Genomic DNA, 14,766 nt, shown 5'->3' with positions numbered 1-14,766 from the left:
AATGTTTAAAAGCCATCTGTTTTGCTGCCTTTGTGAAGACCTTTTGCAAATATATTTCCTTTTTGGTGGATTGGGACATTGAACAATTCAACCTGCTACCATCATGTTAGACATCACTTTTTTTGTTGTCAGATGGAATTTTGTCAGCGAAGAAGTCAGGGTATCTGAAAGAAAGCTGCCAACAAAGAACTAGTAATTTGCATTGTGAATTTCTGCTTTAAAAGGTAGTTTAAACCATGTATTAAATGTTTGTTTGTCTTGGGTTTTCAGCAGCACTGGTATCAGTGAGCGGGTTGACAACTAATTGACTCAAGTGTTCACACATAGCAAATCTGGATGGTTAAAGGACTTGTCCTTCACCCTTTTTAAAAAAAAACTTTCTTTTTAGATTATTAAACATATTAGGATAGAAGCTAAACTTAGGATGCAATTTTATTTAAAGTGCAATTCTTCGTAGAATCCTCCCTCCCTGATCAGGTTGCTAGCTAGATCTGCAGTAAATTCTGAAGCACCTTCAGTTCTGTTGCTGGAATGTTATCAGGGCTCGTAGTCTTTGCAGTATCTAGTGCTGTTTCTAACTGCTAACTGTTTCTTGATATCACACGGAGTGAGTAGAATTGGCTGAAGACTGGCATCTGTGAGGCTGGGAACCATTGGAAGAGGCTAAGGTAGATCATCTGCTCCACACTTCTGGCTGACTCCAGTGAGTCGTTTAATTGTCCACTGCTAATCACGACCGTATGTAGCAGGACTGCAGATCTTAGATCTGATCTACTGGTTGTGAGATTGCTTCGCTCTGTCTTTCACTTGTTGTTTGGCCTGCAAGCAGTGCACTAATTTTAGTTGTAATGTGTTCCGAATGTAGTGTGAACATATTCTATGGTAAGTTCATCTCATTTACTGAACTCAAACATATTGGAGAGTGTATTTGTTGACTGTTAAGTCTCTTAATGAAAACTGGATGCTGTATATCAAACAAAAGCAGAAGTTGCTTCCTCCTTCTGAGGAAGGGTCACTGGACCTAAAACGTTAACTCTGATTTTTCTTCATAGATGCTGCCAGACCTGCTGAGCTTTTCCAGCAACTTCTAAAAGTCTCTTAACGAGAATCTAACCTTTATTGGTGCTCTTCAGTCATACAGCTTACATTGTGACAAGCTTGACTTGCTGTTCATTGTTAATTTTTTTTAAAGGTTTAATTGCTTTAATAGGAATGTTACCTGTATTAAACAGGTTAGGGTAATGAATATTTCGGATTTGCAAATTTTAAATAATTTTAACTATCTATAAACTTGCATTCTAGCAACTATAGTATTTTACTTCAGATTTTATTACATAAAATACTGATGGTGTTTGTTTGCTAGATTTCTAGGATAGTTGTTCTTTTCATGCATGTTCTATTCCTTGTGGTGTTTTTGGTGATCTCAGCTGAGGTAGATCTACTGATCCTACAAATATTTGTGCCAGCATAGCAACTAACATATTTTGTATAAATGTGAATTTTCCTATAAAAATGGTTTGATATATTGTGTAGTTATTAATGAAGATATTTTTAATTCTGTTTTACATGAGTCTTTTTTGCAATAAATTTTCAAAAGTCTTTTGCTTTACTATTTTGCTCCTTTTTAATTGAATGTTATCTTTGTTCTACAGAAACACATCAGTTTGCACAGTTACAGATACTTTACAATGCACGGGGAAGGCAGTTAGAGGAAATGCAGCACAAACAGGAAGAGTTTGCCCGTGACATCAGATATTTGAATCACCAGCTTGCAATGACAAAAGGTAATGTAACAGTGCCTAAATCTCAGGAGGTGTAAGGTATACTGTTACTGCTCCATTTAAATGATAGGTGTTCTCATTTAATTGGTAATATTCTTAATAGTGTTAAACTCGAAGAAGTACAGAATCTTTACATAGTGTTTCTAGCTGCGAAATGATTTTAGACACTATATCAGTTTGGTAATATTACTGTAAATGTTCAGGTTAGTTAAAGGGGTTGAAGAGAATATCCCATGAACAGTCCATTATTTTATGTGGAGACACGAGCAAAACAGAACTTGTATGTGTAAGACATAGGACATTCAAAAACTTCGAGTTGATTTAATTACTTGTGAAGTATTAACACTGTTGTTTTGGAAGTATAGGCAAAAACACCAAGCATTTTTTTTAAGGTTTTGTAAACAAGACTGGTATCACGTAATTTTATTATTCAGTGGTGTTGGTTGTGGGGTGACTGTTGGCCAGGACACAGGGAGAAATATTTAACTTTAAATATGGAAGCTATTTTTCACCAGAATAGGTGGAGCATTATTATAATATTCCATTCATTAAAACAGCTGCCGTAATGCAACAGTTATGCAATATGACAATGGCATGCATAGATTGTGTAATTGAACCATGGAGTTTAGCTGCCAGTCTGTTTGCTGTGTTACTAATTGAGGTGAATATGCCACTAACACTGCAAATTGTAATGTAAATGGAAAGGAAGTAAACCATTTTTCACTAAACTCTGGTGTCTTACAGGTGAAAAAGATGGTGTAGCTATTAGTTGTCAGGAGTTGCAGAAGTTACTTCAAGATGCAAAAGAACGTGAAGTTCAGCTGGAAGGCCAAATTAAAGCATTGGAGTCCAGAGTTCAAGACTTGAGTGCCAGTGAGGAAGAGGCAAGTACAAAGAGTTTTGTTTTCTTGATATCTGTGACTCTGTACATCCTTGTGCTTAACTGCAATAAATTAAACACTAATGCAGACATCAAATCAGGATAACTAAATAGTGATTGAATGTTCACATTTTGCCAATTTTATATTTCTTTAAAAAGGAATTGAAGCAAGATTTGATGTGTAAAGAACGTTTCTTATCCCTCAAGATAATGGAACTCTGTCAAATAATTTAGCACAAAACTTTGGTTCATGTTTTAATCTTTATCCCCAGAAACTGGAGTCAGAGTTTTACAACACGGAAGAAGGTCCATCTGCTTATCATGTCTGCAGCAGCCACCAAGCACCTATCCACTCTAGTCTATTTTCTAGCATATGGTCTGTAGCCTTGTAACCTATGGCGCTTCAAGCGATCATCTAAATACAACTTAAATGTAATGGTTCCTGCCTCTGCTACCCTTTCTGGCCATGAATTCCAGATAGCTAACACCCTCTTTACTTAAATCATATGCCCCCTGGTATTGACCAGTCTATTACAGGGAAACATCTTTTCCTGTGTACCCTATCCACATGCCTCATAATTTTGTGCTCAATAAGGTGTGTATATGTACGTGTGCTGGTCGCCTCTGCATTCTCCTCTTTAATTAAAATAACCCCAGTCTATCTAGTCTTTCCATAGCTGGAATGGTCCAGCCCAGCAGTATCCTGGTGAGTTGCCTCTGCACCTTCTGTAGTGCAATCACGTCCTCCAATGTAGCAACTTGAACTGCAAACAATACTCCAGCTGTAGCCTAACTCTACCTTTGTACACATTTACCTTAAGGTCCCTGCTGTTGTATGTAATGCCTTCACAATAAAGGCAAGTATCCCACATGCCTTCTTAGCCATTTTTATCAATCTGTCTTGTTGCCTTCAAGAATCTGTGGACGTGCAAACTAAGGTTTCTCTGAATTTCGTAGGGCCTTGCCATTCATTGTGTACTTCCCATGCCTTATTAAACCTCCCAAAATGCATCATCTCTCCTCTTTTTTTCAGGATTAAATTCCATTTGTCCTCTTCCTGTATCTTTCCTCCTCGCTATTTACCACACCGCCAATTTATGGTAGGATCTTTGAGCTTGCTAACCAAACCTCCAACATTCATGTCAAGTTCACTAGTTTATGGTACAAACAACAATGGATCTAACACTAAACGTTGCAGTATGACACTAGACACAAGCTTCTAATAACAAAAACAGCCTTTAACTGACATCTTCTGTCTTCTGCAACTGAGTCACTTTTGGATCCAGTTTGTCAAGTTGCCCTGGATCCCCCAAGGTCTTACTGCCTTGACCAGCGTCCCTTGTGACACTTCATCAAAAGCCTTGCTGAAAGTCAGTGTAGATACATGCGCTGCACTTCTCTCAACCACACAGCTATTCACCTCCTTGGAAAAACTCAACTGTATCTACCAGACATGATCTCTTTTCCCCCAACACCCCCATGAAAAAGCCATTCTGACTATTCCTGATTACTCTTTTCTTTCCAAGTGGAAATTAATTCAATCCCTCAATTCTTTTCAATTAATTTCCCTATTTCTGATGTTTGTCAATGACTTGTAATTCCCTAGTTTATCCCTATAATGGTACTGCATTGGCTATTCTCCAGTTCTCGAATTTGAGATTTATGGAGGATGTCTAGACACGAGAGAATTATGGGAAAATGAGAAGCTCGACCTGTGACTAAAAGAACCATCCTAATTATGATCTTTTAATGAATTCCAGTTGTTCTCTTACAAGTATTCTGCCTCACCACTTCCCTTTTGACATTTGCTAAACTTAGATGATCAAGTATGTCTGGGCACTGAATGAGGAAATTCTCTGTGATGCTAAAGGATTATGTGATTGTGTACACTTGATTTTATGTAATGATAGAATCATGCAATTTTTCATAAGTTTAATTATGTAGTTGTTCAGATATGAATGTGCGCTGTCTGCACAGCTAAAATGTGCAAAATGGTGGTGTGGTTATATTGTATGAATACTGTCAACAGAGTGAAGCTAATGTTATTTATGCATTCAAGCCTCACTGAGATTTGTGCACGTATTGATGCAATGAAATGTTGTCTAAATTTGTCTTTAGAAATAATATTAAGCTTTTCATATGAACACTAAATATCCTATGGTATTGTTCAAAAAGCAGATGTTAATCTCGTTGCTGTTCCAATCTTAAGCCAAAATGATTGCTGTTTTAACTACATAACAATAACATTCACAATTAAATATAATAACAACCTTTGCTTTGCCGCTGACGGCAAAGTCACAGCAATTACTTATCTGCCTATGGAGATCTAATGATCTCTCTGGAATTGAATGCTACTTTCTTGACATGACTTGTTGCTTGATTCACAATACAGGATACCCTGACACCCAAAAAGTGATGTTGTCGGTCTGCCCAAGCAGCCAATAGCTTTGATTTAGTCTCACATGACAGACTAATTTTTACTTTTCTAATTATTTTGTTCTCTGTAAAATAATTATGATTAGAACATGAAATTTATTGAAGCTGAAAATCAAGCTTGAAAAATGTTAGTTTTTTAAAATTGCATTTTTAAACTGTATGATGAAAATGATTTACATTCCCTTGTGAAGGATTGGTTTCACAGGGCTGCAACAATTTTTCACCACCAGTCTGAATGATTTTAGCAACCCAGGTACACATATTCCAAAAAAGACGTTTCAGGGAAATTAACAGCCATTCTGACATGAAAAGAGAGGCTCTTAGTGATTCTTGTCACAGCTGATTGTGCACCTCATGGAGTTCAACTGCGCAGTTTGTGGAGAAGTACGGTATTACAGAAAGCAATTCTGGATTTCTGCACTTGGATATCGGAGATAGCTATCAGTTTTTGAGGAGTGATGACAAATACTGATAGCACTATTGTTGCTTTGGCAAAATACAGGCCATTGTTAGTATTTAAGGTTAAATGTATATGGTCCCTTTTTAGGTTTTATCTCTATTCATAGTCCTCAAGATCTAACTTTCCTTTGTTTTATTCTGTTGGGTTGTTAATGCTGGAGTCAGTACTTTTTCATTTCTGGCATCCAGTATTAGCGTGGCACTTGTTACTGGATTCCGAGGAAAATCTCCTCTACTTTGTCCCATCTTCTGCCACAGCTCTATCTCTGGCTACCAGTTCTATTGCGTCAGTAAGACATTTTATTTATTTGCTTTCATTGCCAACTTATCACTTTCAGGCCTTTGAGTGAAATTACTAAAGACAGAGCAATTTTTATGATATGATCCTATTCTTGCTAGAAATTTAGTTTGAGATATATAAACCACATTGTACATTGGCCCACTTATAAATGCACCCAATGGGGCTGAGCTAAGTTAAGATTCTGGAACTGAAAATCCTTAAATCACTGTTCCATTCTATTTACGTTTTATATAGTCAAAATATTTTATAAGATTGCAAATATTTACTACTACTAACCTCTTTGGGCAGAAAGAAACACAGTATTGCATGTAAAACAATTTGTTTTTGGGACCGTTACCTGGAAAGGCATAAACTCTTGACCTGGTTTCCTGTGACTTGTTCTCATTCAAGTTTGATGTACTTCATGCTATTAAATTTGCTCCTTCATAAATGTAATGAACTGTCAGGCATCAGCCTTTACTGTGACCATACTTGATTGTCATTGCTAGAAGATTTGAATCACAGTTTGACTGCCTGTATCCTCGTTGAGATTGGCAGAAGAGGTAAATTTGTACTTCCCCAGAGGACCATACCGTACTATTCTTGAGTAACAGCAGCAATGTGTAAAATCCTCTGCTTATATTGTCCCAGTGGAATTTAGCTTTGTGCTTTTGAATCTGAATCATTATTTTATAATCTGCTCAATTATACATGTTGCTGGGATTTCACTGCAGGCGATAAAGAACGAGAAGATTGCTGAGGCAGCCATGGAAAGTATGCAACAACAGCTGTCTGAGCTCAGTCGCTCAGAATCTCTCACTCGTGTCAAAGAGCAGCATGAAACTATAATTTATGCACTCAAGCAGAAACATGAGGAATCAATCTTGGTCATGCAGCAGTCACTTGGTGCAACAAGCATTGCTTTGGAAGAACAGGTTAGAAGTTAGCTCATTTGATTGTGAAGTTTAGTACTGCACTGCTGCAATTATTGTACAAGTTTGCCTGATTAAAAAATTGCCTGTTTTAAAAATATATTCTTTCAAATAACATAGACAGACGATTGGATAGAGCAATAAAAGGGAATGTTTTTCAATGTACGTTCTGGGACACAGTAAAAAGGAAAGTAAGCCTGAATTTTGTGAACTAAAACATATGAAATGTTTGTGTACATCTTCTAAATACCATACTTTTTAAAAAAAAATGATATCTTGCAAAATGAATTTTGTGTGTGCTGAGTTTACAGTCATCTATGTTTGAGAGTCATCTGCTAAGTTCAAAATGTTAAATGATGATTAAACTTCCTTTTTTCTCTTTAATGACTTCTGTCAGCAAGAGAATTGTAAGCAACTTCAGGAACAAGTCAAACAGTTGGAAAGACAACAAGAAGCAGCTAAGTTGGAGAAAGCAGAAATAATTAATGGACTGACTCGAAGTTTAGAAGCAAGTCAGCAGCAGTGCAGAGATTTATTGCAAACAGGTCAGGAACCCATGAAACAGCATTATTAAACAAATGCAGCATCAAAACCGCACAAGTAATTATTTGTGAATGTATTTATTTTCTGTCAACCACAATTTTTGATTATTATTTATAACCATGTCACATTTCTTGGTCACCATGCTTTACAGAGACTTTGTAATAGTTTTATTGTCACAGTATTGCTGTTTTTGACCCAGAGGTGGTGTGGAATTTGTTTGGGACAGCTAAGCCTTGCAAGGCGCAAACACTCCAAAGTGGACCTTTAATCTTGTAGAACACAATCTCCAACTCATGATCGAGTTAATACTAGTTTAATGTTAAATTCCGGCACTGTAAACTATGTTGCACATATGTTCCAGGTTCAGTGCAGGAGATCGCTCAGCTTCGGATCCAAGTTCAGCAAGTTCATTCTGCCAAGAACATAAGTGATAGCATGAACAAAGCTTTACAGGTTGTCATTATTTTGTTTTTATATTTGTTCATGAGTATGGGTGTTGCTGGCTGGGCCACTATTTCTTGCTGATCCCTAAATAACTTGAGACGATAAATGTACTGTGTCTTCTTGAACTACTAGGTCGTTTGATATAGTTACACCATAGTGCTGTTACTGAGGGACTTCAGGATTTTGACAGTGTCAATAAAGAAATGATGTATTTCTAAACCAGCATGGTGATTGGTGCAGAGAGGAATTTGCAAGATGTAGTATCTACCACCAGTCTCCTTCTAGATGGTAAAAACCGAAAGAACTGCAGACATTGTAAATCAGGAACAATAACAGAGGTTGCTGGAAAAGGTCATCAGTTCTGGCAGCATCTGTGAAGAAAACACAGTTAACGTTTCTGGTCTGGTGACCTTTTCGCAGAACTTCCACAGTTCTGAGGAAGGGTCACTGGACCCAAAACGTTAATGCTGATGTTTTCTTCACAGATGCTGCCAGAACTGATGACCTTTTCCAGCAACCTCTGTTATTGTTCCTTCGGGGTGGTGGTCGCTCATGGGCTTGGAAGGCGCTAAGAATTTTTGGTGAATTTCTCCAGTGCACCTTTGTAGATGATAGACAGTGTTGCTACTGAGTACTGGTTGTGTAGAGAGTGAATGTGTGAGTGGCGCTAAGCGAGTTCTTTCATCCTGGATAGTGTCAAGCCTCTGAGCGTTGTTGGACCTGCACTGGTCAGCAAGCGGGAAGTACTTCATTATATGTCTGTCTTATGACTTGTGGAAGATGGCCCTTTTGGGGTGCCAAGAATTGAGTTTTTCGTTGTAAGATACCTAGCCTCTGAGCTGCTCTTGTAGCTTCTGTATTTATATGGCTTGTCTAGTTCTGGTCATTTGGTAATCTCCAGCATATTGACTGTGAGTATTCAGCAATATTATTGCCATTGAATGTCAGAGTGATAGTTAGATTTTCTCTTGTTGGAGGTGGTATTTGTCCGGCATGTGTGATGTGAATGTCATTTGCCGTTCGGCAGCCAAAGCCTAGATAATGTCCGCACCTTGAGGCTGTGGACACGGACTGCATCGATATGTAAGGAGTTATAAATAGTGCTGAGCATTTTGTGCAATCCACAGCCAACATCCCTGCTGCAGACTTTTTATGATTGTGGAAGGTCATTGAAGCTGCTGAAGGTGTTTAGACCAAGGGCATTACTTTGAGTGATTGGGGTGTGATTTTCCAGATCAACTACTCGGATGTTATATCTACACTGAGAGATGAAGTGTTCTTGTGCAGGTCTTTGCCTCTGAGCCCAAGAAGCCTGGGTTCAAGTCCCACCTGCTTGAGAGGTATGTAATACCATCACTGAACAACTTGAATTCGATATTATCTAGCCTGAGTGATATGCTGGAGCTGAGATAACTGACCCCTAACAGTCACAGCCATTTTCCTTTTGAGGTACGTGCGACCCCAACCAGTGGGGAATTTTCTCCCTGATTCCAATGGACTTTAGTTTATCATGTACAAGTATTACGATACAGTAATGCTGTACAATTTGACATTTTTTTAGAATTCCTGCGTTGATATTATCGAGTGAGGGTAAGCTTTTTACATCAGTGGAATCAGTTTGATTTTCTATCTATTTGAATATTCAAACTGAAATATAAGGACTCTACTTCGACAGGAATACTGAACACACCATTCTTGATTACAGCAATTTTTAAAATAATAGTGATTGAGTGGTTTATACTGTTTTGAGATGTTTATGTTCTTGTGTGAAACTTGCCAAATTTACTACTACCTACTTTTGGACTTGTGTTCTTCCATGGTGCCCAAATTAGCTCCTGGAGAGTAATGAGTGTTTTGTCCCTTTAAATTTGCGTGAATTGAAATCATAACTTTTATTTTCATTTCTTCAGGAAGAACTAGCTGACTTGAAGGAACAGATTACTTTTTATGAATCTGCCGCTAAGATTAGCGCTCTTACTAAAGATGTGGCAGAAGAATTAGAACTTCCGTTATCAGATTCCTATATGGATCTTGCTATCAAGAATGGGAAATGGAAAATGCCCAGGTTCCCAAGGTAGAATCTGAAATTAATGTGCAGTTATAGAATTGTGAATTGCTAGTTGCAGTCTTTCATCCTTTTTTAAATCTGTTTCCACGTGGTATCTTGCAAAATGCTTAATTTTTTTTAACTTATGGATTTTATTGTGTTATGGAATGTTGTGATGTAAATGATGTGATGTTTACTGAATTTGGCTCTCCGCTATTTTTTGAGATGCATTTGTCACAAATTTAGCTTGACATTTTAGCATCTATTTTCAAGTCGTCATGTTGTCACCTTTTACAATTAGTGACATGCACCATTGGCTATATTCATATGTGAAAAGTCATGAACAATTTTCAGGCCTGGGCTGATACGTGGCAAATAACATTGTTTAGCATTTCTGTAGCATGAATTACCATCTCTAACAAGAATCTCATCACCTCTACTTTTAACATGCAAACAGAATTATGAACCCTGAATCACTACGCACACAGCATCCTAGAGGCTGTCACTAGCCTACTACAGGACTGGACCAAAGCTAGGTATTCTGCAGCAAGCAATTCTCTAGGTCTTTTAACCACCTAAAAAATGCAAATCGAGTGTCCTGCAGTGCTCTCTATTTGATTGGAAGAGAATTCCAATAACACTACATTGTCCAGTTGGCTTGATAGGCATTTCATCCATCACCTTCAACATTTTACTTACTCCAGTGGAGCATTGTGACTGTAGTGTGTAACATCCACAATATACGCTACAAGTTGCCATGGATTTTTCAACAGTGGCTCCTAGAAGGACATGTCAGCACAAAAATGTGAACAGTCCTACTTGCAAATTTCCCATCCTGTTTATTTTGATCTGGAAGTGTGGTACATCTCCCTCCTCAATGCTGAGTTAAACTTCTTCGGGAACTCCCTAATGATTATCACTGTGTCTAAACAGCATGGATTGTTGTTTCTTCCCGGAGTTAGCCCCTCATCAACTTCTGAAAGTTAGGGATGGATTATGAATGACAGATGCTTCCAATGAACAAAATTTTTTTTTTAAATTACCTTTTTATGGTTGCCGAGCTCCTTCCCTTTTTTTTTATTTTTGGGAAGTAGCTCCATAGTGGCCATTTAAACAACATCTCTTTTGTTGATGAGATTCTGCTACTTGTTGTTTGCCATATTTCCCTGTAGGAGAGGATTCTTTATCAGTGAGCGTTGTGCAGTCCATTTCTTTGGATCACATGGCTGTCATTGTTCAGTGTGGCAGCGTGTGAAAGTTGTAGTGTAAGCTTGCAACATTTCTATCTATAGTAGCTGAAATAAAGCTATGAATATAAGGTGTGACTCCTGTTTTTTTTAGTGAACGATGGAAATGTGCTGCAGTTGTGCAGTATTGGATGCCAGTTGTACACTTAGAGGAAAGTAGCATTTGCAGATGCTTTTGTTGGCATTCACTTCTCATGTGATGATAATTCTATAAAGCCTTTTATGGTACTGCATCAAGTTTTTTTTGTTTTTTGAAGCTCAACCCTAGCATCAATGGCTTTCTGGCCCCGGTGCCTTTGCAGAATTATCTTGAGAGTCTTCTGACCCCCTAATGGATCCCCTCCTGTCTGCTAAAACTTAGGAAAACATTAGGAAATTTTGGACCATACACCCTTCATCCTGCTTGGCTTTTCTTACACTGACTGTAATAGTATCTGCTGTAACTAGAATCCATCTCCCCTTTAGGGGATGCCAACCTCTCAAGTGGGGGTCATCTGCTGAGGCGTGCAGCCAGTTGTTACTATAATTTAGTGTTGGTTAGATGTAGACATCACATAAGCAGACAAAGTCTTGGAGTGCTGACAGCATTGGAAGCATCAAGTATGGGCTTATTGCATATCATAACCTCCATACCTGTTTTCAGGGGCTGTCAAATTTTACACCTTACTCTTTTGTATTCGGGCTTGCACTAAATGGACAGCGTGATAGTAAGTCATTAACAGGCAGCATTCGCTGTTAGCTTGCAAAAGTGAGGATCAGCATGTTTAAAACAGATCTTCTACTTTATGGTGGGTTATTTGTGTTCCAGTAGGTATTGTGGAGGTATTTTCAGCCAAGACTGAGATAAATAATAAAACAAATGTACAAGTCTTCAGGATAGATTTCGGCTATGAGAGTTTCAGTCAAGGCTAAGCAAGATACCCAAGTGGTGTTTTTTAAACTTACCCTTTCTTCTCTGCTTGTACCCTTTCTCTAAGCTCAATACAGCAAGGTGGCTCTGATAAAGTGTTGTCTAAGGATGAGATAATAATGGAACTGAAGTCTGAACTGGAGCGAGCACTCAGCAACATAAGGACAAAACGTCATCAAGTGACTCAGCTTCAGCATGAAAGTAAAGAAAGTCAAAAGCAAACAGCTGAGATTAAGGAGCAGTTGCAAAATGCTGAAAAAATGGCAAGAAGCCATGAGGTCAGTTGTATGATTGATTCTTTTCTCAAAGTATAATATTTGGTTTAAAAAGTATTAAAAATGAACACGTGCACCCTATTCCATGAACCTACTTATAACACCATTATGACCACTGGCTACTACAGAAATGTTACTGAGTTAACCAAATTTAATGTCTTTTAATCGTTGAACATTGTTTGCCATTAGTACTTTGAATTGAATAGATGTCCTCGATGGATTTAGTCTCTGTCACATCTGGCATTGAATTTTCCAAGGACTCTGGTACAGTTTCAATGTTAACGAAACACCCAAAGCCTAGATGTATTTGTCCTGTTTTCAAAGGACCATGTCCTGCGTATAAATATATTTAGCTTCTAGCAAGCATAAATAAGCCACATCCTGAGCCCTATAGATATTCTTAGAAGCAATTTAAAATTCGTCAGCCTTCCTGTTCCTCTGCTGCTTGGCCTGCTGTGTTCATCCAGCTCTACACCTTATTATCTCGGATTCTCCAGCATCTGCAGTTCCTTCTATCTCTAAGATTCAGTCTTAGCTCTTTCTGGAGTATACAGCTGGTGCTGACCAATCTTATATTCACATTTGACATCTGTCATTGTTTTGACTTCTGTAAACTGCCTGATTATATTAAACAGCACTTACCTGAAGGCGTACAACTCCCAATACTCAAAGCTTGACATACCCAAAACAAAGTAACTCACTTGATTTGACACCACATCCACTCTGTGCATCACCAATGCTCATGTGTCATCTATAAGATGCACTGCAGAAATTCATAAAACTCCTTAGACAGCACCATCTAAACCAATAACCATTACCATCTAGAAGGATGTGGGCAGCTGCTACATGGGAGTGCCACCATCTGCAACTTCTCTCCGTGCCACTCCCCAAAGTGACTTCGAAATATATCACCGATGTTTCACTATCACTGCATCAAAATTCTGCAACTCCCTCCCTAGTGGCATTGTGGGTCTGCCTAGGACAAATGGACTGCAGCAGTTCAAGAAACCATCTCTAAAACCACCTTCTCAAGGGCTGCTGAGATGGACGATTAAATGCTAGCCCAGACAGTGAACCACTCGGCCCACGAGTCAGCGTCATTCAACATAGAAAGAGACCCTTCAGTCCGATTCAATCGTGCTGACCAGATATCCCAATCTGACCTAGTTCCATTTGCCAGCATTTGACCCATATCTCTCTAAAACCGTTCATATACCCATCCAGATGCCTTTACAAAATTTAAATTGTACCTTCCTCCCATGACTTCCTGTGGCAACTCCTTCCATAGATGCACTACCCTCTGTGTGAAAAAGTTGCCCTTCGGCTCCTTTCCAAATCTTTCCCCTTTCAGAGCTGTGCACCTATACCTCTAGATCTCTCTCTTTTGGCAATATTCCCCAGCGCCCTGCAAGGTATACTGCCAAATTTCACTATATTATACTGACCATGTTCAAACATTCAGTGCTTGCAAAATTGTAACATGTTGAGACTGCTTGCTTGCCACAATCTTCATCCTTTTATAAATTTCAACTTATTCAAACTTTTGCCCATTCCTGTCTCATTAAGTTTGGTCATCTTTATTGTCACATGTCTGTTTGGTTCTCCACTGTGGTAAATTTTAAAACACCTGTCCACAAATTTCTCTATGAACTTGTTCTTCTGGCACTGCAACTTCCTCGTGCACTTTTGTCTTGTCCAAAAATGCCTTTCTGAGCATCTCCTTCATGTTGCCATTGTCAGCATCGTGGCCCTACACTCTGCTAGTCCTGTAAATCATTCTGCATTCCAACTTTCTGTACACCTTTTAGGAAAGGCCTTCCTAACCTTGCTGTCTATTGGATACTTTTTTAGTGTTTTGGGATTTTCTTTTTGAGTTTAGAGGCATGTTCAGGTGTTTTTTTTTTTTTTTGCACATTTGATTCACATGCCTTACTTCTGACTCCTGGTGCAACTTATGAATTCTGGTGTGGCAGGAGACTCCCATGCAGATGCTAGCAATACTTTAGAGATGTTCTCAAAGAATACCCAAAGAAGTCAAACATCCTTTCTGACTTATGGGAGTCCCTGACTTGTAACTGATCAAGATGGAGCAGGTTCACTCTGGAACACACCAAGAGACTTTGTCATTATAGGTGAAATCTTGTAACAACTCATCTACCTGATCCTTCAGGCACCGCCACCACTTGTGGCAGATTCTACAGATTATGAATTTACGAACTTCACAAGCAGTTATTCTTGAGCCCAGTTCCAGGGACTGCTAAGAGAAAGAGATAGCAGTTTGTACTTTACATGTGCTGCATATTTTTAAAAATTGATTCCTGATTTTTTTAAAAATTATTTTTCTTAATTTTGCTGTGTTGCATTCTTGAATTTCAGATTTTTTTTTCTGTAATCATTTTAGCTTCAGATATATATTTTGCTTTTGGCAGCGGGGAATGTTTACAATAGTAGAAGTTCAATCCGTCACTTTTTGTTTCATGATTGTGTAACATCAGCTAGCCATTGATGATGGAATATAGAATGGATGCATGT

General features: G+C 38.4%; 1 protein-coding gene across 2 annotated transcripts in view; it reads left to right on the top strand.

The window, feature by feature from the left end:
* Positions 1 to 14,766, top strand: part of cep152 (centrosomal protein 152) — a 69,076-nt gene that overhangs the window by 23,722 nt on the left and 30,588 nt on the right. For both annotated transcript variants that reach the window (XM_048562824.2, XM_048562825.2), the window contains exons 6-12: positions 1,653 to 1,784; positions 2,526 to 2,665; positions 6,571 to 6,771; positions 7,166 to 7,313; positions 7,673 to 7,764; positions 9,666 to 9,829; positions 12,027 to 12,237. In XM_048562824.2, the coding sequence (XP_048418781.1) occupies positions 1,653 to 1,784; positions 2,526 to 2,665; positions 6,571 to 6,771; positions 7,166 to 7,313; positions 7,673 to 7,764; positions 9,666 to 9,829; positions 12,027 to 12,237 (1,088 nt within the window). The remainder of the gene's footprint in view (positions 1 to 1,652; positions 1,785 to 2,525; positions 2,666 to 6,570; positions 6,772 to 7,165; positions 7,314 to 7,672; positions 7,765 to 9,665; positions 9,830 to 12,026; positions 12,238 to 14,766) is intronic.

Source organism: Stegostoma tigrinum, chromosome 33, assembly GCF_030684315.1.
Source record: "Stegostoma tigrinum isolate sSteTig4 chromosome 33, sSteTig4.hap1, whole genome shotgun sequence".
Lineage (NCBI taxonomy): Eukaryota > Metazoa > Chordata > Chondrichthyes > Orectolobiformes > Stegostomatidae > Stegostoma > Stegostoma tigrinum.
This window is presented reverse-complemented; position numbering and strand designations above follow the sequence as displayed.